This window comes from Phlebotomus papatasi, chromosome 2 (genome assembly GCF_024763615.1).
Source record: "Phlebotomus papatasi isolate M1 chromosome 2, Ppap_2.1, whole genome shotgun sequence".
In the NCBI taxonomy this organism is placed as follows: Eukaryota; Metazoa; Arthropoda; class Insecta; order Diptera; family Psychodidae; genus Phlebotomus; species Phlebotomus papatasi.
Window position 1 is genome coordinate 14,384,338 of NC_077223.1, and position 23,411 is coordinate 14,407,748.

The 23,411-nt window shown below is 32.2% G+C and overlaps 2 protein-coding genes across 6 annotated transcripts in view; both read left to right on the forward strand.

Annotated features, from left to right (window-relative positions):
• Positions 1 to 966: 966 nt before the first annotated feature.
• LOC129802677 (medium-chain acyl-CoA ligase ACSF2, mitochondrial-like) lies at positions 967 to 5,093 on the forward strand. The gene is made up of 2 exons (XM_055848678.1): positions 967 to 2,087; positions 4,141 to 5,093. The coding sequence occupies exons 1-2, from the start codon at positions 972 to 974 to the stop codon at positions 4,795 to 4,797; spliced, it is 1,773 nt and encodes a 590-aa protein (XP_055704653.1). The 5' UTR covers positions 967 to 971; the 3' UTR covers positions 4,798 to 5,093.
• Positions 5,094 to 9,147: 4,054 nt separating this feature from the next.
• The window catches only part of LOC129802683 (calpain-A-like), a 67,679-nt gene continuing 53,415 nt past the window's right edge, over positions 9,148 to 23,411 (forward strand). The window contains exons 1-2 of one of the 5 annotated variants that reach the window (XM_055848688.1): positions 9,148 to 9,533; positions 19,016 to 19,407. In XM_055848688.1, the coding sequence (XP_055704663.1) occupies positions 19,344 to 19,407 (64 nt within the window). In that variant the 5' untranslated portion in view covers positions 9,148 to 9,533; positions 19,016 to 19,343. The remainder of the gene's footprint in view (positions 9,534 to 19,015; positions 19,408 to 23,411) is intronic. The other 4 variants (XM_055848690.1, XM_055848689.1, XM_055848691.1 and 1 more) reach the window with 4 other exon arrangements.

A 23,411-nucleotide genomic window follows, 5' to 3' on the forward strand; every position in this document is an offset into this window, starting at 1 on the left:
AGCTTGAAAAGCACTTTTATCGTTCAGATAGAGAAATCTATGTTTTAAAAAGGTGTAGAGGAATAAATTTTCTATAAAAATATGTCGCCTAGCTATTTTTTTTTAATTTACGAAAGCCCGTAATAAAGCAAATCAAAATATGATAATATCCCATACCTGGTACTATTTGCCCCAGCATTTTTGAGAATGGTCACAAAATTACCTTTTAGAAAACAGCTCGATAAATGTATTTTCTTACACAATAGAGGAAAATGACTTTCACAAAGTTGTAGAGCAGTGAATTTCCTATAAAACTGCACTAATTAGAAATTTCTGGGGTACTAGGGTAGCTTTGTATAAAAATAAAATATCCGTTTTGTGACTTTTTACCCCAGTCTCCCCTATTAAATGCAAAATATATACCACAAAACTTTATCAACTTTCCAGTATGATAAGAAGAAAAAGATAGACAATATTAGAAGTTTGACAAAGAAACTTTAGATTTAGTCATCGTGTCAGAATATTTATAATTCAAATACAAACAATATTTAAGTATTCCCGCAATATTGACCTTCCCTACTGCTATTAAAATTTACGCTTTATTTACAATAATACAATATATATACTAATCAAAGGTGAGTTTATAATAAAAAAAAAACTAATTATCAAATAAGTTTGTAAAATCACATGAAAAGTGTGTAAGTGTAGTATGATTGTAAGTAAGTTATCATGTAACTAATAATGGGGATCATAAATCTTGTTAAAAAAGAGATTGCAAAAAGTCTTATGTAAAAAATAAAGAATTGCTTGTTTAATTAAATGAAGTACTTAATCTATTTAATCAGAAAGTCAGAGAGACAACAATTATACGATAAAATAAAAGAGAGATAGCAGATGTTGTTTGAGACAGATATGAAAGCTACTACTGTTGAGATTTTAAATAATTAAAGAAAAATTACAACATTTTAGTATCTGTTTTACTCTCAACCAGAATGGAAGTCGTACTACAATCTGTGAGAACCTTTCTGAGGGTTCCGAAAATTCCTAAAGTAATCCGATGGTGTCATACAAACTCCAGTGGATTGAGTTACTTTCACAAAGTTGGGAAGTACCCTCTGGCCTATAGAACAATTGGCCAGGAGTTGAGCCGAGTAGTGAGTGAATTCGGTGATCGCCAAGCTTATATTTGTGTCGAGGAGAATAAGAGGTTCACTTACGGTGAGCTAAAAATTCAAGCAGATCGCTTGGCAGCAGGATTTCAAGCCATCGGTTTGACCAAAGGTGATCGCCTTGGAATTTGGGCTCCCAATGTTTCAATGTGGCCAATTGTAATGTTCGCAGCTGCAAGAGCTGGGCTCATCCTTGTAGCCCTGAATCCAGCCTATGAAGCTCCAGAGTTGGAGTACTGCATTCACAAAGTCGGAATGAAGGCTCTAGTGACCTCAGAGAGTTTTCGTACTAAGGATTACTATGACAAACTGTTGCAGATTATTCCCAATCTCAACACATTTTCTCCTGGGAAGATTCACAGCAAGAGATTCCCCTTCCTTCAAAGTGTTATAATTAACTCTGAAAAATACTTTCCGGGCACTCTTCGACTCTCTGATGTTGAATCTTTGGCAACTACTTCCCAAATTGGTAAAATCGAAGATCAACAGAAATTTATCAGTCCAGATAGTGGATGCAATATTCAATTTACTTCTGGAACAACAGGAAATCCAAAAGCTGCCTTATTGAAACATTTTGCTATAGTTAACAATGCTATTGACATTGGAAGACGTGTTGAATTAGAAAACAAGAAAATCTGTATGCCAGTGCCATTTTTTCATGTATATGGGGTAGTGGCAACAGTCATGGCCGGTTTATCTGCCCAAGCAAATGTTGTTGTTCCATCGGCTGTATACAGTCCAGATAAAACACTTCTTGCGATTAGAGATGAAGAATGTCAAGTGATTTATGGTACGCCAACGATGTACGTTGACTTAGTAAATAAACAGAGAGAAAGGAAGTATGATCTTAAGGCAGAAATTGGTGCAATTGGTGCAGCAATGAGCACTTCCCATCTGTGCAGAGAAATAATAAACGTTTTAGGATTAAAAAAATTAAAGGTATGGTTAGTTTGGATACTTTTTATGAATTTATGTTTTAAGTAACTATCAATTTGCAATCTGTTCAAAACGGTTTCAATTTATTTTTCTAATTCATCAAATTCAACTAAATCAAAATTTAGGGTAGTTTTCTAAAAGTCGGACAGTGTTGAAAATCGGACATATCGAAAGACGAGCTATGAAAGGTGGCATCAGTACACAAAATGCATATATCGCCGGCTGCATCGACTGTTGCCGCATTTCTTTTATATCAACATAAGATTCAAGAAGTTATGCTTTTATTGTAGCGCGCGTCCGCTTGCTTCTAATTCAAATACAACAATGGTCGATGCAATCGACGCGACGATATGAGAGTCGTTTCGCTAGTGTCCGCCTTTCAAGAATTTACCCTATTCAAATTGCTTTAGACACACGGATTCTACAGAGGATAGAACATAATGACCTTCAAGTAACCTTAAATGGATTTTTCAAGGACTCTGGCATATCGACGAGTCAGAATATAAGTCGAATAAATCGTTTTTTGCAAAATTCATTTTTTCGCTTTTTGGGTACTTCTTGACACTTACTATCTACCCTGTGAATATTATATTGGATAGGGGTTTTAAATCTTAAAAATCCTAGGGTAAGTGTGCAAAATTCCGGCCACCTTTTTTGTTCCTTGAATTTCCATAAATTTTTACTTTTTACATACTCTAGAGATCATACAATGCGAAAGAATAGCAAAGAATGTAGCTTTGACAAACGAGAAGACGAGTAAAAGACATTGGAAGAATTCCCGAAGGGCAAAGAACTATGAGAATGAAGGTGGCCGAAATAGGACACCTAAGCTATGTTTAAATTTTCATTCATTTTAAAATGTATGAAGAATGATTTTAGAGTAAATAAAGACGATAAACTGTCCAGAAGTTTCCAAGCAATGCTCCTTAAGAAGAAAGAATAAAAAATCAATTTGTATTAAAAATATTACATTTCAAACTTGAGACTTTTTCGCTTGCATGCAACCATGCCGAAATTTGGCACACTTACCCTATACTCCGCATGTGAAATCTCAGCTTAAAATTACTCTAAAGTTCGCCATACGCGACATATTCATTTTATATTCTGAGCCGTCGATATATCGTCACTAGTTGGATCATCAACTATGCAATCTGCATATGCTTTGTATCTCTATTTCTTCCAAACTACAACTCGCTACGTAGCCATTTGTAACAAGTGCAGATGCAAAGGAAATGCAATAGCATAGTTGCAGATTCAATCGTCGATATGACGAAATAATGTTTTAATATCTCTAAATCTCGTCGATCGATGAAATAATTTGTCCATCTGTTATAAAGGTATCCAAATTTCTAGAAAAAAACAATAAATTTGTAGAAAGTTCTTAATAGGGTAAGTGTACCAAATTTCGACATACTTTAATATGTCAGTTTGTATTAACATATTTAATAGAAACTGAAGTTTTTGGTACTTGTTTTTAAGCAGAGTTGCTTGAAGCCTTGTAGATAGTTTATCGAATGTGTTTTCTCTAATATCATTATTAATGTTAATACATTTTAAAATGAATAAAAATATAGATGTAGCCTTGGGTAATATTCCGCCACCTTAATTTTCACAGTACCTTACCCTTCCAGAATTCTTACAAAGACTTTTGCATAATCATCTCATTCGTCGAAGTGATATATTTTTGTTTTTTTTTTGCAATGTATAATCTCTAGAGAATGTGAAAAAACTAAAAATTCATAGAAATTTGAAGAAAAAAAGAAAGGTGGCCGAATTTGCAAACTGGCCGAAATTTGGTACATTTACCCTAATCTTTCCTTTTAAAAACATAGAATCTGGTTCTAGAGTCTAATGGCCTCTATACACTAGAGGACTTTATGTCCATATTGAAATTTTTTTTCCTGCACAAGCATAGGGAATTTACTTCAATATGGACATAAATTACTCTAGTGTGTAGAGGCCATAAAATTAGTTAAAATTTTGATTGTCTGTTAATTAATTTTACATATTTCTTTCTTGCGAATCCTCTGCTGCTCACAAATTTTTTGGGTTCAAGGCACTTTATGGTATGACAGAAAAATCCGGTCTGAGCTTTGGCAGCCTTCCTGAAGACACCAATGAGCAAGCATTTAAAACAGTTGGTCAGGTTCAAGATCACATTGAGGTGAAAGTGATTGATAGTGCGGGATATCTGGTGCCATTTGGGGTTCCAGGAGAGCTCTGTGCCCGCGGATATTTACTAATGTCAGGATATTGGGGTGACGAAGAAAAAACAAAGGAGACACTGGGAGATGATGGATGGCTGAGAACTGGAGATCAGTTTGTGCTACAAGCTGATGGATATGGAAAGATCGTAGGGAGGCTAAAGGAAATGATCATCAGGGGAGGAGAAAATATTTTTCCCAAAGAGATTGAGGATTTCCTAGCCTCATGCCCTCAAATAGCCGAAGTTCACATCGTGGGAGTTCCGGATAAGCGTCTGGGAGAGGAATTGTGTGCTTTTGTACGTCTCCGTGCAGAATGTGAATCCTTTACTGAGAAGGACATCAAGGAATTTTGCAAAGGGAAGATTTCCTATCATAAAATCCCAAAGTACATTGAAATAGTCACAGAGTTTCCTAAAACTCTCTCAGGGAAGATTCAGAAGTTTAAGCTGCAACAATGGTTTGAGAAGAAATATGACAAGAAGAACATGTTAAGAACAGATTTGTGAAATTTTCTTTTGTGAATTTTGTCACAATAATTTCTACTATATGTAAGTGTGGTGCAATTTGAAAATGCAATAAAGTAACAAAAATAATCTACAATTTAACAATGGAGATGTTAACAATAGTTTAATCGTATGGCTACAAAATTAGTATTAATTTTAATGCATAATTTTTAAAGTTTTATTTTGAGGTCAGGGCTGTTCTCATTAAATTTATTTGTGTAACAATTCTAATTGATTCGCTTAATTTGGTATTTTCATCCAATTTTTTAAAATTGTGAATGTACAGAATTATTTCAAAATTCTATAGAGGAATTATATTATTATAATATTTATAATAAAAGAAAATACTGAATAATATCAAAATATGTTTTTCTTTTATTTGTCCCAATTCATATTAGTGAATTTTATTACTTTTATATAAATCTTAATTAATTTAAAAACAATTATAATGTCCCGAACAAATATTAAATATATTTAAAGAATTTTAGCATCCTCTTAGGTTTCATTACATAATAGAAAAAGAATTTCCAACAATTTTATTGACATTCTTGGGAAATTGAGGAACACATTTGAGCTAAATATTAATCAAGACATTTCTCTATAGATTCTTTCTCATCCCACACACATTCAACAAGGATAAGGAAACGAACAGGATTTTCTTTGTCTGGGGAATTTAGACGATATCCTTCTCTTATCAAACATACGATTTTTCACTTGTATTACTCTGTGATATACAAGAAGTTTTCTTTTAAATAATCAAAAATATAATTAAATTTACCTTCCCTATTCATTGATTGCCAAAAATTATAATAGTGAGCTATTTAATTATTTCTTTTGTGCATTCGATCATCTGTAGAGATTGTTGGAAAATCGACCTGGAAGTTGTGCGCATTTGCAATACAAGATAATACGCATTTAAACATATACATACAACAATCACTGACACAGCTACAAAAAGTCTGTGAAAAGCTTATTAGATGGTGTATGTATTCCAAGTTCAAGTTCACTGGAAAGTGTACATATCCAAAGGAATGGAAAGAAAATTCAGGATTCAAACATTTAAGGATATTACTTGAATCCAGTAATAGTCGATGTTTATCAATTTATTAATTAGCAATCATTCGGTAAATTATTGATGCATTTTCATTAGAAAATATTCACATTAGAAGCATTTGCAATTATTTTTAAATATTTAAAACGTAAAAACTAAATATTTAGTCTTTGAATAATGATTATGTAACACAACATCCTTAAGAAAAGCTAGGTTTTTTAGCAAGCATTAGATGTGTAGTCACGCATTCTTATTTTTTTTATGCAAAGTCGGAATTGGGATTGTCAGAACCATTCTCTGTGGAATTAAATTTAATAAAACAATTGAATTCATATGGAAAATTTTTAAATCTAGAAAATTTTTCCTGGCCTTGAAATTTGAATAATAGAATATGTTCGAACATGATAGAGCAACGAAAAAATATCCTAGTCTTATTATTTGAACTTTCAATTTTAAAACTAATTTTATAGGGTATTCTGCGATTAGTAATATTTCCAAGATCGAAAAAGTCGCACCAATTCACAAATAATTTCATAAAAATCAGTTAATAAATTACATATGCGTAGGAGTTACACAATATTTAGTTTCAAAAACGCAATGTACGCAAAATATTTTCAGCACCAGTTTACAATCTTTCGCAAATCATTTTAAAAGATTTTTGTGAAAAAAATCTTTTTTGTCCTTAGTTCCACAAGAAATATTTGAACATTAAAGACAAATATAGGGGAAGTGTGCCAAATTTCGGCCAGCTTCTAATTTCGGCCACTTTGAGTATAATTTCGGCCATGGAAATAAATAAATTAAAATTATTTATGTAATCTTCGAATAGTCAATGAATTCATTTTGCTTTTAAATATTTATTCATTTTGGGATGTATTAACACACAAAAACCGTTAAATTTTAGGTATAATTTGAATTTAAATTGCGTTGTAACTCAGTGTGGAAAGAGTCTTACAAAAAATGGGACAGATCGATTGTGTTTCTGGCAATCTTACGATTTGTGGTGAAGTGCAAAAGGTTTTCTTCGGTGTTTTCCATGAAAATTGATTAGTTTTCATTAAAGATTGTTTCTGTTTATGTTAATACTGAATCAATCTTTAAATGTCGGGTGAAATTTCCCAGCTGGATCCTGTATTTCGCGTAAAAAAGTATATACTTTGTCAGCGTCTCTCCGGTGAGGTAGTGTTGCCTATTCCGGCAACATCTTTTGCTTTCCTAAATTTCTTATTCATTTTGTGTTTTTTTTTCAATTTTTGAGTTCTACAATGTCCAGTGAAAAAAAAACCATCGCTTCTATGAAAAAGATGATGTGGAAAAGGCCTTGGAAGAGTTCAGGAAGGGCAAATTTCTAAGTAAATTTGAGATGCTACTCTTCAGGTCTTCAGGACAAATTACACGGAAGATCTCAGGGCTTGTGGGTCATGTAAACGTATTAAACTAAATATTAAACTCGTTCCGTTTGACGTTTTGAAATTTTCTATCCGTTCCGTCACAAAATGTGGTCAGAAAAAAGGTGGCCGGTATTTCACTCAAAGTGGCCGGAATACTACTCAAAGCAATGTCCATATTATTATTAATTTTTCAATATTTTAGCAAGTGATTTAAAGAAAACAAAGATGTTAAACTAGTTTTCAAGGTTCCACACAACCTTCCCGAAAAGGAAGTAACAAAAAATATCAATATGAATTAAAAGTATTGCATTTCAAACTTACGACTTTGGTGCTTATATGCAACTATGCCGAAATTTGGCACACTTACCCTAATAAGTATATATTTAGAATCCTAAAAAAAAATCAACTTAAACTAAATCAAACTAATCGTGTTATGTTACTAATACAAGTTTACCCTAGAAATTTACTGAGTAACTTCTTTGATAGCTTCTTAGTTGTGGTATTTCATAAATTTTTATAACCTTGTGCAAATTTTTAAGCCTTCGGCACACCTTATAGATCAGAAAAATTTCATAAAGTAAAAATTCATATCTCTTTCTTTCTGAAAAGCTTTGCATATGTTTATCCTACTCTTTCACACTTTTCTTCTTCTTTTGAACATTACACCAAATTGAATTTAGTTCAATAAAATTTTGAAACCGAAAAAGTGGGATAGAAACAATTCGAAATTTTTTCAACATCAACGACATTTTGTGCAAATAGAAAGTTTACCTTTTATGAGTTGTACACATTAGAGAAATTTATGTCCATATTTGATAGTTTTCCTTCTCTAAGTACACCCATTGAGTCATACCCCTGGTCTAGTTCACATTATCGAACCATTGGATATTGAGTTTATTGAACCTCATTTTCGTTTTTATCCATTAGAATCCAACTTTAGATGTTTATTAAAACGAATTAGGGTAACTGTACCAAATTTCAGCATAGTTGCATGCAAGTACCAAAGTCTTAAGTTTGAAATGTAATATTTTTAATACGAATTGAATTTTTTGTAACCTTTTTTTAAAGGAGTGTTGCTTGGAACCTTTTAGACAGTTTACCGTCTTTATTTTCTCTAAAATCGTTATGAATACATTTTAAAATGTACAAAACTGTAGACATAGCTATGTTGGCATATTTCGGCGACCTTCATTCTCAAAACTCCTTGCCTTTCCAGAATTCTTCCAAAATCTTTTTCCTATCATCTTGTTCGTCGAAGCGACATTTTTTGTGATTTTTGTGCATTGTATAATTTCTAGAGTATGCAAAAAATAAAAATTTATGTATATTTGAGAGGCAAAACAAGTGGCTGAAATTGCAAGCTGGTCGGAATTGGGTACACTTACCCTAAGTAAACAAAAATAATAATAATTTAAATTATTCATTCATTTTCAACCGCTTATCCCTATCGGGGTTACGGGTCAGGTCAATGAGGTTAACAGCCCACGCCTGTCGAACCTCCTGCACTTCAGCAAGATGTTCGTGCGGTCGATTCCAAGGCGCTCCAAGGCAACATCCTGAATTTGATTCAATCACCTTGTCCTAGATCTGCCCCGAGGTCGACGCTTCCTCACGATGGTTTGCATAGCTCTCCTGAGGAATCTTAAATACATGTACTTCAAACAAATATTGACTCACCTCCTGCAAATAGAGTACAACAAATCAAGTGCTTTGTTACGAGTGTGTCTTCGCTTAAAGAGGTGCACTGACTTCCGCAGCCGTACTACTAACAGGTGTAGATACTGCACTTGTATGTGTGTTCATTCTTAAAATTGAAGACAATCTCTTGAGGCGCACGAACTTCCCATTAGAGAGAGAGTCTATTTGGTACCTCTCCAAACTATTCTGCGTTCCGAGAGGCAAATCATATTCAGTGAGTGTTTGCGTGTCAACTGATGCGGTCAGGAAAATCTTATTTCCCGCGCTTTTTTGCCATCTCAGCCTGAGAATCACCTGAGATTCTGTGAGACACAGAAATTCTTTGCCTCCTTCTTTTCCTCGTTCGCCTCTTACGTAAGATCTGCTAATGAGGATTTTTTAACAGTGATTTTTTAATGTGAATACAGTGTGACTTTTGTTACTGAAAGTGATGCCTAATCGCTTTTACGAAAGAGTTGAGTGATAAAGTTAATTTACGTGAAGTGTCGATATTCTATTTAAAAGGGGTTCTTTAGAACAATTTACAGCTCTTTCTTACCACAAATTCTGCTATTTTCTGTCTTTCAAGTGCATTAAGTGAAGGTGGAAAAGATCGTAAAGTAATGCTCCTTTATTTGCTTGGAAGTTGAAGTTCTTCGCGTTCATAGCAATTTTACAATAACTTCCAAGCAGAGATTTCTTTATTTCTCAAAGCAATTCCCATTATGCTCAGGAAGTTGAACAAGGACAAAAAATGTGCAAGTGTATGCTTTACTGGAGACGAATTTTCAATTATTAATGAAAATGATTTGTACCCGTAAATTCTCTCGGCCGTGCATTTCGTGTTCGCTGTTTCACTTGAATAGTTGGGTCAGGAATAAGACAAATCCCCGAAGTGGGACTAGACAGTTTCATGTCAATTGTTGACACGTAGAGAATTCTTTATTAGATGCTAAAGTTGTGGTCAATGGTTGAAAATTCACTAATATCAAAATTAAAAGAAGATTTTATTACGAACTTTAAAAACGTTTAGAAAAGAAAAAAGATATCAATGTCGTAATAGCAAAACTAAGATTTAAGAGTTGTGAGTGCATGGGTATAATAGTTAATTAAAGAATACATATATTGGTTTGTTGATATTTTGAATGATAAGGAACAAGTGAGCAGTAAAATATCGAATTTTGGTTCGTTAAATTGAAAACCTTATTTTTTAAGAAAATCCTCAGTTCTAACTGTATTATCACACTTGCACATTAAAATTTTAATATGATTCACATTAATTGCCACTACTGGTGAGAGTCCAAATGTGTAATTTGTGTGTTTGAATCATTTTATATTCAAAATTTGATCTATTTGTTGATAAAATGGTAGATTTGGCCCGCAAAATTTGATATAAATTGATTTATAGCATTAATGCGATTTTCTCTTTATTTTTTTAATGTGAAAAATATTTATGCTTTAGGTAAATTTAAACTTATTTTTGCAGACCAAGTCCACTTCTTTTTCAATAATTAGAAAAACCCCAAATATTAATTGACTCAAAGACACAAATAACATATTTGGACGCTCACAAGCGACAATTAATGTGAATCACATTAAAATTTTAATGTGAAAGTGTGATAATGTCGTAAGATATATATTGAACCATTAAATCTTTAAATAGGCTTAAAAGAGTGATAAGTATAGTTAAAGATTTTTAATTTTAAAGTGTTAAATTTCTTTAAGCTGTTTTCAATTTTAAAGGTGGTCGACAAGAATTTTTAAACCTTTATATCCTGAAAATCATAATAACATAAAGGGGATTCGAACGGGGGACACTTGCATCATAGAGCGTGTGCTCTACCACTTGGACCATTGAGTGCCCATATTTACTGGATGCGTTTCGTATATTTTGTTCGATCTCGGTATCCGACAATATTACATAACTTGGATCAGCAATTATCATTGGATCACCACGAAACAATATAAACTAATCTAGCTTTCATTACTTCTTCACACAGACTCCCTCTCAAGAGGTAAGTCCTTCTCTAAAACGGACTTCAGACTGACAAGAAGCGTAGGTGCTCGATATACTTACGACATAAGCCAAGAGGCGGCTTTATATAATTGTAATCAAAATAATGATCGGATTTTATATTACCATTAGTTTCAGACTAAGCCGTCTCTTATCTTATGGTTTAGTTAGTGAGAGACTGATGGGAATTTAATCTAATCATTATTTTGATTATAATTACGTTAAGCTCTAGACACACTTACGACTAAAGTCCAGAGACGACTAAGCTAGTTCATAGCCAAGTCAGTTCCTGACACACTACAAACGAGGATTAGCATTCACTGGTATCCACAAATCATAACTTTCGTGGGTTTTTATGCAGATATATTCTACTGAAATGCACTAGTAGTCCTTTAAAAATGAAACTATTTGTAAATTCATGTCTCAGTACACAGTGCAATAATTATTGTTAATGGCAATTATTTGTGAGGTGGAAGCTAACTCGCGACTTAAGCTAATTTAGGCGATTCTAGTGAATAATTCTTGTTATTATACGTGAATTATGAAGTAAATTTAAAAGTAGTTCATTTTCAAAGGACTACTAGTGCATTTCAGTAGAAATATCTGTATAAAAACCCACGAAAGTTATGTTTTGTGAGTGCCAGAAAATGTTAAGCCTCGTTTGTAGTGTGTCAGGAACTGACTTGGCTATGAACGAGCTTAGTCGTCTCTGGACTTTAGTCATAAGTGTGTCCAGCACTTTACGTTGTCTCTCAACTTGAGTCATAAGTGTATCCAACACATTAATCTAGTTCCGGAGGTCTTGATTATCTAAACAACAAGCAATTACAGTGATCTTTCAAAATTTATTAAGTAAATTGCTATAAATATACCGTAGATGCGGATGACTTTGACCCCTTACTGTTCGTAAACTTTTCTTTAATTCTAATGTTTAAGAATGGCCCTCACCGATTAGACATAGTGGATCGGATCGGTAAAGACCATCATCAAGTGCCAGAATTAAAGAAAAGCTTATGAACGGAAGGGGTCAAAATCACCCACGAAGGTCAAAGTCACCCGCATCTACGGTACAAAATTAAGTAAGAATTACATAATTTAATAAGTCATATAGCTAAGCATTTAGGTCTGACGCCCGTATAACAATACGAACCTTTTAACTGCTCGAACTCCAAGAGAGAGAGAGCAGTTTTAACAATCGCGTTTTTTCTCAACTTCTCTCCATCCTAGCTGCCAAACGGTAAGAGATATTGACTTCCGGTCTTCGGTGACCCCCTCACAAGTCAACATTCTCTATCTAACTAACTTATTTAATAAGGAATCGGTGTCACTCCGAGAAATATTAATCAATTCAAAACAAATTTTCATTCATTCATTTATTTATCATCTCTCTCATAGGTCATAGTGGTTTATAATAAATATGTGAATGTACAAAAACAAGATTTAAGAATCAATTGGCCAGACATGCAAGAAATGCAGAAAATGCAAGAAAATTTATAATAACTTAAAGGGAATTAAAACCTGGTTCAGTTACGTTGTAGACGAAGCTTCTAACCGTTTTACACATTACATGACCGATAACAGCCAGTTTTATATATTTCAAAAATAATAAAATTTAAAATGTATGCAAAATTAGTAACTTGAGCAACCTGGTCAGGAAGTAGGGTATGGCTAATTGGTTAACATTTGACATTACTTAAAGCGCTATTCTGCTATTCAAGTTCATGCATATATCAAAATAATAAATATATCAATTATTATAGTACTATTAATGTGAAAATGAATTTATATTCTAATTGTTAACAGGTAGACAATAGATCAAGCAGTGTCATTTGTACATGACTTCAATTGCGATAAGCATCAGTGGTGACGGTAATTTTATTACAAAATATATCTCAGTGTGTCTTTTTCTTACGTCTCATTCCTCCAACATTCAATTTTAATTTACTATGTGAATATTGTTGATTCAATTGGTCGGAACGTTCGTCATATGATAAAGTGCGGAGAAGCATCGATGAAAATTTCTGTAGATATTGAAATGATGGAGGAATTGTAATATTGGACTCAGGTTCTTCATTTGATTTGACGATGAGAAAACTTTCTGACTTCCCATAACTTCCACCGCGCGTTTCACGCCATCATCAACGGTACATTATTTTCTTGTTCTTCCTCAACTTTTTCGTTTTTTTTTTCTCTCGCGGGGCATTTTCAGCGTTGCAGAAGGTACAAACAGCTAAAAAAGAGCCACAGATGCAAGAAGCAACACGTTTGCTCTCGTGGCTTTAGAGGCTCTTCAACTTGGCTTCTCGCTCGTACATTTAAATCTTGCACATTTTATTCCACTCTATCACATTTATTTTTCTATTTCACTTTATTGCTTATAATTTATTTATTTATTTATTTACGATGCTCCCTTCCTTACCATTTACGGAACAAAATTTTCTCTGTATTTCTGCGTTTTTGCGTTTGCAGTTCTATCCAGATATTCTTGATAGATCACTGAAGTAACCAAAGAATCTTCCGGGTTTCACTTCAATACTGTAAAAGTTAACTAAATATAATGCTTCCCCAATAATCCAGTTTTAGTGGACAGAAAATTTACTTTCTTTGTCTATATGTAATTTATTTGATGGTCGCTTTGAAAAGATGCGCTCATTGAGTTTAATTCATTAAGAGAAATCACGATATGAGTGCTTACATGCACATGTAAAAAGGAAAAAAAAATATGATATGAATAAAATATTCTTTATAATTCTTCATAAGAATATACCATTGTCTGTCAACCCGAAAACAATGAATATTGTACTATAAGAAAAAAATCTTTATTAAGATGACCAAAAACGAAAACAATTCTCACTTCATATTTTTTTAAGTATGTTACTTCAGGATTTTAACTTTATTTCAGTTAGATCAAAATTTGTAATTTTTAGGGACTACACTTTGAAAGGTTAGCCAATTAACCTTTTGGTCAAACAAATTCGTAATGGTTTCTTTTCAATCTGATCAGTAAAATATTGTAATTGTGAGTAATGCAAGTCAGAATCTAATAAAAATTACCAAACACTTCAAAAATAGTTCATAATTTGTATTTTTTTCTAAAAGTATTATTTCATTATCTTTAATTTTCATTATTTTTATTTATCTACTTTACTTACTAAATTAGTACTACTTACTAAAATTTTTGCAGCCGGCGATAATCTTATCAATAGTAAATCTTGAATCTCAGACTTTTATTTACTTGTTAGGACCTCATCAATATTGTCTAAAAGGTACAGATCTCTGTGAAAATCAGGATAGGATGACTTAAGTAGCGAAATATTAAATTATTTTTAATTCTAATCAATTATATTCTTATTATTACTACATTTTTTTAAATTATTCATTCTTCTTTCAAAACCATTTTGTTTGTAAATAATCAACTTGGTCGGTAGATATTTGGAAACAGTAAATAAACAAAAATGAAAGAATATTTTTGCTCAGTAAATTAAGAAAGTCATTAAATTTTAGTCAGTAAATAATTTAAAATTTTTAGTAAAGGACCAAGTTTGGTTAGTAAAATGTTCTATTTCGGTCAATAAAAACAAAAAGCGATTGTAAATATTTAAATTAGAATATTAATTAAAATTAAATTATAATATATTATTGTAAATATTTAAATTATAATTATAGTTCATACGGCTTCTTCATTTTGCCTTTGCCAGGAATATTTCACTATTTGCTACTACCTTTTTATTTATACGCTGATCAAAATTTATTTTGACTGACAATTCTTACCAAAATTTCACAAAATTTGCTGAAGCTAATAAAAATGCCATTTTGGACAATATTAAACAGTAATCATAATTCTATCTTTGTTTATACTAAAAAGTTTGACAATAAAATAAATTTATTTATTTATATCTAACTGTGTTATCACACTTGCACATTAAAATTATAATATGATTCACATTAATTGTCGCTGGTGAGAGTGCAAATGTGTAATTTGTGTGTTTGAATCATTTTATATTCAAAATTTGATCTATTTGTTGATAAAATGGTAGATTTGGCCCGCAAAATTTGATATAAATTGATTTATAGCATTAATGCGAAAAATTAATGCGATTTTCTCTTTAATTTTTTAATGTGAAAAATATTTATGCTTTAGGTAAATTTAAACTTATTTTTTTGCAGGCCAAGTCCACTTCTTTATTAATAAATAGAAAAACCCCAAATATTAAGTAACTCAAAGACACAAATAACACATTGGGACGCTCACAAGCTGCAATTAATGTGAATCACATTAAAATTTTAATGTGCAATTGTGATAACGCCGTATGACTAGCTATTCGTATTCATTAAAGGAATATGGAAAAAATATTAACTTTCCGAAGCCAGAATATGTCCGAAGCCTCAAACTCTCCCCTACTAAAGGTTTATTATAAAGAGTTACGATACGACAGTAATTTCAGATTAGAATTGATAGGTTTTTGTAAACAATCAAAATTTCGAAAAGCTTCCTTTAATAAAATAACTTTCAAATCATAATTCCTTTGTTATTATTATTCTCATCAAAGACTTTTCGATTGACGGAGGCGAAAATCACCTATTATCAAATTAACAATTTTTTTTTTCAATATATAATATAGCTTGGTAAGAGTTCCTCCTCCACGATTTCTTCTTTATTAGTTTGAGGCAAAAAAAAACTTCCAAAGAATGCTTCTTCAGTTTCATCGTTGATTTGGCTCTTTTTCCAGTCCGACAAATTATTTCCATCGCTTCGGCTTGTGAACAAACAGTCACGACAAAAATGGATAAAAATGTGCACAAGACAGTTAGGTATATGTGAGGCACCTTTGGTTTGGTTTCTTATACTCAAACTCAAAAGCAATTCATTAGTTGCCAGACTCCACATATAGTAGCTTGGTATACATCATAACAAAAAAGCTTGAAGAAAAACTACTTCACAATTTTAATTACAACGAAAATCTATAATCCATTGTGTCAGTTTAAGAAGCCCAAGAGGTATAATTTTTCGCCAAGTCTGACATAAATCAATCAGATATTGCCACTCAATGGATATATTGTTCCGAAGAACATGAAAGAAAAGAGATGGTATAACAAGGTGGGGGGAAAACTATCATCACGATCATGTGAACAGTTTCCGTGGGATTGAAGATGATTTGAACAAAAAGAGAAAAAAAAGAATTCTAGAGCAAATTGATGAGAAGAAATTGAGAAGTCATCTGACTCACATTTCTTCCACTGTTTCATATATTAATGATGCTCTGTGTGGCCTATATGAGTCTTCTCAGTTTGGTTACTTGTTAGCACTAACTATGTTTTAACGGTTAAACATGTTACATGCTACGTTAAAAACGTTTCTGGTCAAATAACATCTCATGTGTCAGTCAGGTGTGGCATTGGTTCCTCTTATTTGGGTTCTAATTCTAGATTAAAAAAAAAAGAAAGCCACCCCCTGAGAGAAGGTATAGTAAGTTGAATTAAGTACGATCGAGTGGTTTTAATGAATTTAAACTAAATCTGTTTGTATAAACGTAATAGTCCAACACTGAAAATTTTTGGTATTGTCCCAAAATTTCGCAATACAGCAATTAGATTAAGAATAAATTGTCCCAAAATCCAAATAATCTTACTATTTAACTCCATACTTCGTATATCACAATTTTAAGATTGAATTAGTTAGCTTGCGGGATAACTTTTTGTGAGGTTAGAAACGTTGCTCAAAACAACTACTTGATTTTTTTTTATTTCCGTAGAATAAAGGCAATTAGATAAAGAAATACTTTCCGCGATTTCCTTTAAATCATACAAATATTCGTATTTACGACCGACGACTGTTTCTAGTTGCAACTTTGGTAGTATTTTTAATAAATTCTATTCTAAAGGCCTAAATAAACTCAGGCTGATTCTCGAGAATATTTATCCTGTAAATTTTGGCAGTAAAAATTCATTCAAACCTTTATACACTAAAGCCGATAGTAGATTTAACATATTTAGGGGAATGTTGGCATGGTTCGCACAGAGTGAACCTTCAAAAAATGCGAATTTTCTCTTTGTTTGCATTGATGACCTACCATTTCTCATCTTGTTTCATGAGCTTAATAATGATCTATCTTATGGCTAAGATATGACGAACTAGCTCCTTCCAAACAAATAGAAAATTTGCGTTGTTTGAAGGTTTACTCTGTGCGAATCATGCCAATATTCCCCTATAATCAAAATAATAATAACGAAGCCGTCTCTCTGCTTTATCCATAAGTCTGTCTAGGGCATAAGAGTTTAGGGTCAACCATTAAAGATCTTTTACATAATTTAAATTTACCTTATATTGTACTACCAAATTTTACAAAGTATTCCTAGGATCAGCCTGAGGCTATTTATGTCCTAAGTAAGATTTAAACAAAAAGTTTTCTTACCCCTTTTTATTCTCTTCTATTTATTATTTTTGAATCAATAAAAGAAATAAGATACGTGTTGCCATCAAAAAACCTCAAATAAGGTTAGGCCTCAAATAAGATACTTTGCCACCAAAAAGCTTCAAATAACAAATGCTACTCCGCATTCCTTTTGGTGCTTCGAAAATGTTTTGGGACAAATGGAAAATGGGACTGTTTGAATTCAGCCTAAATTAGTAGGTCATTTGCATACAAATTAAAAATTAATCTTAGGTTTAATTTAATTGGCATCTTTGTTAGGAATTTTGCAGTAATTTTTGACAATTTGTGTTCTTAGTATTTTTTAGTATTTTTTTTAAAGACAGAAACTGGAAAAGCGTTAGAAGTATACTTGCGGAATGGAGATTTTCAGTCTCTAGATAATTTTTTCGAGCTAATTACTAAACTTTATAGATAGCTTTCAGTTCAAACTCCATGTATATAAGAAGATAATTGAAGTTCAAATTTTGGGACAAGTCTTTATATAGCCATTCTAAATTTGTACCGATGATTTATTAGTTCATATACGAGGTACGCGAGAAAACAAAATTTTTTGGCATTGCCCTTGATCAGTCTATCCTAATTTGTGTTCTGTTGGCAAAAACACATTTCTTTAAAAGAATATTTGCAAAATTCTATAATTTAGTATGATCAGAATGGGGCAAGATTTTTTCTCAACGCGTAAAGAATGAACTAAGTGCGATCGTTCTATGATGCAAATGTCCCGGGTTCAAACTCCACTTAAGGAACCATAAATCTTGCTGTTTTCAGGACAAGTTTAACCCTTTAAGGACGAGTGGGACACCGGTGTCCCAAAAACCAAAAAACAAGTTTTTTTTTACTATAAAACGTTATTTTGTCCTGTAAATAGTCTGAAAAAAATAGTTTTTATATTTTGGACATCGCTGTCCCATTCGTCCTTAAAGGATTAATTTAATGAAAAACTAAATTATACACTCCGCAACCACGGCCAGTAATAATTTAAACTCACAGCTACAGAAGCTATGATTTATCAACAATCCCAACAAACTGCTAAAAACTCATATGAATGTTATCTTGAATTCAACATTTCACTTGGCAATTAGGTGTTTGCCTTAGAAATCAACAAACCTCACCAAATAAATTCACCTTTTTCCATCTGATGAAGTTCATTAGCGCAAAAAAAAGTGTAGCAAAGAGAAATGCGTCAAATCTCAATCGTGAGATCACCTTGGTCTGAAAACTTCCGTGAAATTTTCAAAAGATGAGAGAATGATGTATATGTTCTAATATTTTGAGATAGCCAAATTAAATCACCATATAAATTTGTATTAATATCTTCAAGGAATTTTTCTTGCCATAAAATAGATTTTACATTGACGGTAAATAAATCACTCTATCGTCTCAATAGGAAAGTGGAATGTGATTAAAGTTGAAAGAACGGTTTTTTCCATGGAATAGCTTTATATTAAATAATTCCTTCCATCCTACTCTTCTCATTCTACGTATAGGGAATTCTCTTAAAATGATAATTTTGCTAAAAATAATTTATTTCACTATGTTTTGTGATTTTAACGAAGAGAAAGGAAAATAAACATTTTTAGTGTTGAGCTTTCGCAAAGTCATCTTACATTAAAATTGACGTTAAGAGTGATGTCTTACATCCATATGGATTCAGTTACTTTGCAGATACGAAGCAATCAGGGATGAAGTGCAACAAACAAGTGTGTAAAACATAAAATTAACAAAAAAAACTGTGAGATAAGAAAAGTGCGATATTGAATAAGTTGAATATAATAAGTTAAAGAGATCGAAATGTGCATCTTCTACATAAATCGTGAGATGGTGGTAAATGAGTAAAAAGACGACGCAAATATGTGATTATGTGTCGGCAGGGTGGATAAATCATAAGGAAAGAGAGAGGTGAGAACCTGTTGATTGATTGAGGGAATCTCTTTCATACCAATCTCGGTCACTAGTCATCTATTGGCCCAGAGCTAGACAATATGCCATCAGGATTCCGATCTAATGGGATTGCTGCTGCTCCAAACACACCGAACGGCCACCTCAGTGAGTATTTTTTTCTTCTTTAATATCTGTTTTTTGTTACACTATTGAAGTCGTGTTTTTTTTTAATAATTCAACTAACCCATGTGTCGGATGACTTAACCCATATTCGTGCTTGATTCCATATTGAAATTTAATTATATTGATTTTTTTAAAGAATTTCTTTCTAAAAAAAAAGTTTTATCAATTTTGTTAGCCGCAAATAATTTTGAATCATAATTTTTACAAACTTTTCGAAAATTCTGTATGAAAGAGGAAACAAACTCCACTTTACAAACCTTCAACAAATTTTTTTTAAATATTTTCCGTCAGAAAAATTGTTTTTAAGTTTACATAAAATGAAATTAACATTTTGTCTCCTGTTGAAGTACAGTAGACTCTCCTTCAATTGGGCATTTGGGGCGAAATGTCATGCGGTTTATCGATAGATTTGGGCGTCAAAGCCTTTGTAAGTTCCACAAAAAGCGCTCAATTATAAAGGATCACGATAAAATAGGAAGAACTACAGCGAATTTGAGCAAATTAGCTTCATAATTAAATGTTAAAATTGTCAACAAAATATTTCGCCCGATTGAAAAAGAGCCGATTGAGGAAGAGTCTACTGTAGAAATTTTTCCTGACTTCATTCTGATGGGAATCGTAATATATGCGCATCACTCACGCTGGTCAATGGATCTTTGTTGAATCTTCGTACCAATTAACACTCAAAAGTAATAAACTGAAAATTTATGGCTACATGTTAAGATGTACCAAACAAATAATGAACATGAAATACGTTAAGTGTTAGAACGTCCGCTCTAAAGATGCAACAGTTCCGGGTTCGAATCCCCTTTAGGTCATCAGAAATCTTTCTAGAATAGCAGATGTTTTGATCTTTTCTAGTTAGTGTCACTATTCCTTATACCACAGAGCATGAGGCTGATAAATCCACCCGTCTGTATATACTGAGAAAAAATGGGGGTGCGATTAACTTTTTTTCCTTAGAACTTTAACACTTTTTAGGTGTAAAAATATATCAAAATTCTTTAATGTTAATTTTACACATGTTTAAGGGTAAAATTAACATGAAAAAAAGTAACTTTAACCCCTAATACACCTAAAAAGCGTAATATTTACACCGATTTCGGATCAGTTATGCAGGGTAAAATAAACATTTCCGGAAAGTTATTTTAACTTTTTCGGATTTCTCTCAGTGTAAGAAAAATCTTAATTTATATCTAGAAACCTCGAAAATTGAATAATTAGTTTGTCACATTGTATGTTAAAAAATTTGTTAAAATGTTTTTGTTCTATTTTAAATGTTAAAGTTCTAACGAATCGCAATGTCTTACATGCGTATCTTTTAAACAAGTTTGCAGAAATTCATATTAACACTAAACCTACCAAAACCCGATCAAATCAATCGGTTTAAAAACTTTTTAAAATTAACAAATATTTAAACGGTACAATGTCGCTATCATACTTTATGAATTTTTTAAAATATGCATGTAATATATTTTTTAGTGTTTAAATTTTAATTTTTTCCTCTTTTGCAAAAAAATTGTGGAGTATCTTATGCCCTAGACTAGACACACTTGCGTCTTAATCCGAGAGACGACTTAGTGGAAAATTATTGAAATAAAGTTTAACCATTATGTCGAATATAATTACTCTAAGCCGTCTCTCGTCTAATCCTCAGGTCTGTCAAGACCCTTACCCTACTGTGGTCTGTCATTTGACTGAGCGCACTAGGAAAAATGATCAAAAACGATCGGTAGGTTTAGTGTTAAACAATATATAGCAAAATTGTGTAAGGACTAGACTTATGGTTCTAGTCAGATTTACGGCTTAAGCCGAGAGACGGTTTAATGGGAAACTGATGGGGATGTAGTTTAATCAATATTTTGATTATAATTACGTTAAGTCATCTCACGGTTTAAGCCGTAGGTCTGTTCTGCACATTAGATTAATCCTCTACAATATTTAGCTCTAATAGTAGAGCGATTAAGTATCAGGTAAAGCAAATGTATGTACGAACCTGTAGCTGTGATCCTGAACTCAAGATGAAGGATAATTTTAACTGATTTTCTATCACAAAATTTTACACGGTGTATATTCTTGCTTGAGGGTCAGCCTAATCTGATGTCGGACCTTAGGAGAAGTGGGTCATTTTTGAACTTGGACAGCTTTGAAATTGTTTTTTTTTCTCAAATTTCTAAATGGACTGTACCTTATCTTAATGTAATTTATCTCTGCAATTGGTTTGTAGAGCTAAATTAAACTAAGGTCCCGTTTCATTTTAAAATAAGAGAAAAAAGCCCTATGTCAAAGGTGCTCCAATTCAAAGCAGCCCCATTTCCCCCTAAATTTCTTTTCAAACGAGACTTTTAGTGCACTGTTATGTCTAGAAATATTCCTTTTTATTATTAAAAATTAAAAAAAGGAATCAAACCATTACTTTTGGATAATCACATGATAATATGCAAATCACACAAATAATTAATAAAATCAGAAATTGTGAAGAAGAAAGAAGATGTGTCATTAATAGAAAATTGAAATCTCAAAAAATAAACCATGTAAACGAAATGAACTAGGCGGGGGTTCTCAAAAACCTTTTTCTAATTGCTTGGCCTATCCTATAAGTCTTATGAATTGATAGACGGCTTTACATTTTTTATAAATTTTTAATTTGCAAAGCCGTGGTAAAATTATATACCATGGGAGGTAAGAAACTAATCAAGAATCCAAATATCGATAATAGTGTAGATTATTTCCATATTATTTGTAGAGTTGGTTAATTTATTACTTAACATAATTGTCGGAATTGTATTGGAATGTGATGTGAGGTAGGGCACATGAAGTTTCCCAATTTAAGGATTTTCAGTCCGTATTTTTCCCTCGCATGGTATAATTCGCATGGAAAACATAAGAAGTTCGAGAGACTGAAATTCCAGATTAATTACCTCGAGAGAGAAAACATCATTAGGTTTACTAGAAAAGATGGTCAAGTCAGTCACAAGTTGGAGGCTAATATTAAATTTAATGATGTTGCTGCTCACTTTTCAAATGAGGAGGAAAAGGCCATGGAGCAAAGATTCTCTGTGGTGGAAGATTGTAGAACCGGTTTATTGCTTACATGAAAATATGTTCTATGCCAACTCAGAATACTATTAATGCACAAAATATGTTACATATTAAAGATACCTTGAGAGAAATTTTGCGCTTTTCTTAAACATTGCGTCGCATCATATCACTGCTTTATATTCAATTTTTATTAACCAATACAACAATCAAAAATTGCCAAAAATTTATTGAATATGGGAGAAGTGGGGCATCTTTGAAATTGGGATTCTTCTCCTATCTATGTTTAAGTATGGAACTGAACCATATGTAATAGCTTCTCAATCTGTTTGTGCAGCTAAATTATATTACGATAAGGCTCAATTTTATTTAAAAATAGGTGAAAAATCCCAATTTCAAAGGTGCCCCACTTCCCCCTATAATTAATTTCAGAAGAACGTTCAATTTATACTGTTATTCATAACTCCTGAAGTCGTGACCTAAAATAATTCTTATTGAACTTACTAAGGAATTTAAGTCCAGTACTGCCACAATACAATGATTCCATTAAAAAACAAACATTACGCTAGCAAGAATTATGTCAAATTAATGAAAAAAATATAAAATTGATTTAGCAATTTTCTATTTTTTAGCGTTTTTTTTGGTTAGAATTTGTCAAAGAGCGTCTTGGAATCTACTTTGAACATCTTCCTGCAGTAATGGAGGATCGACAGACGTGGGCTGCTGTGTCATAAGCCCGCGACCACGATAACGATAAACGGTTAAAAATTAATGAATGAGCAATTTCAAAAACTAATGTGATTTTAATACTACTCATTTTCAAAAAAAATGCCTAAAGATTTTCTTGGACCTTAATGAGAAATAATTCTTATAGCGTAAAGGCGTCTACAGACTGGGAGCAGTTTTCGTCAAAAATTGCGTTTTTGATAGAAATTTGACGTTTCCAC

What these genes read in the sequence shown, in the direction of transcription:
- LOC129802677 (XM_055848678.1), top strand. Translation starts at nt 972, where the DNA reads ATGGAAGTCGTACTACAATCTGTGAGAACCTTTCTGAGGGTTCCGAAA. An exon ending in TAGGATTAAAAAAATTAAAG is followed by an intron (nt 2,088 to 4,140) that starts GTATGGTTAGTT and finishes TTTGGGTTCAAG; the next exon opens with GCACTTTATGGTATGACAGA.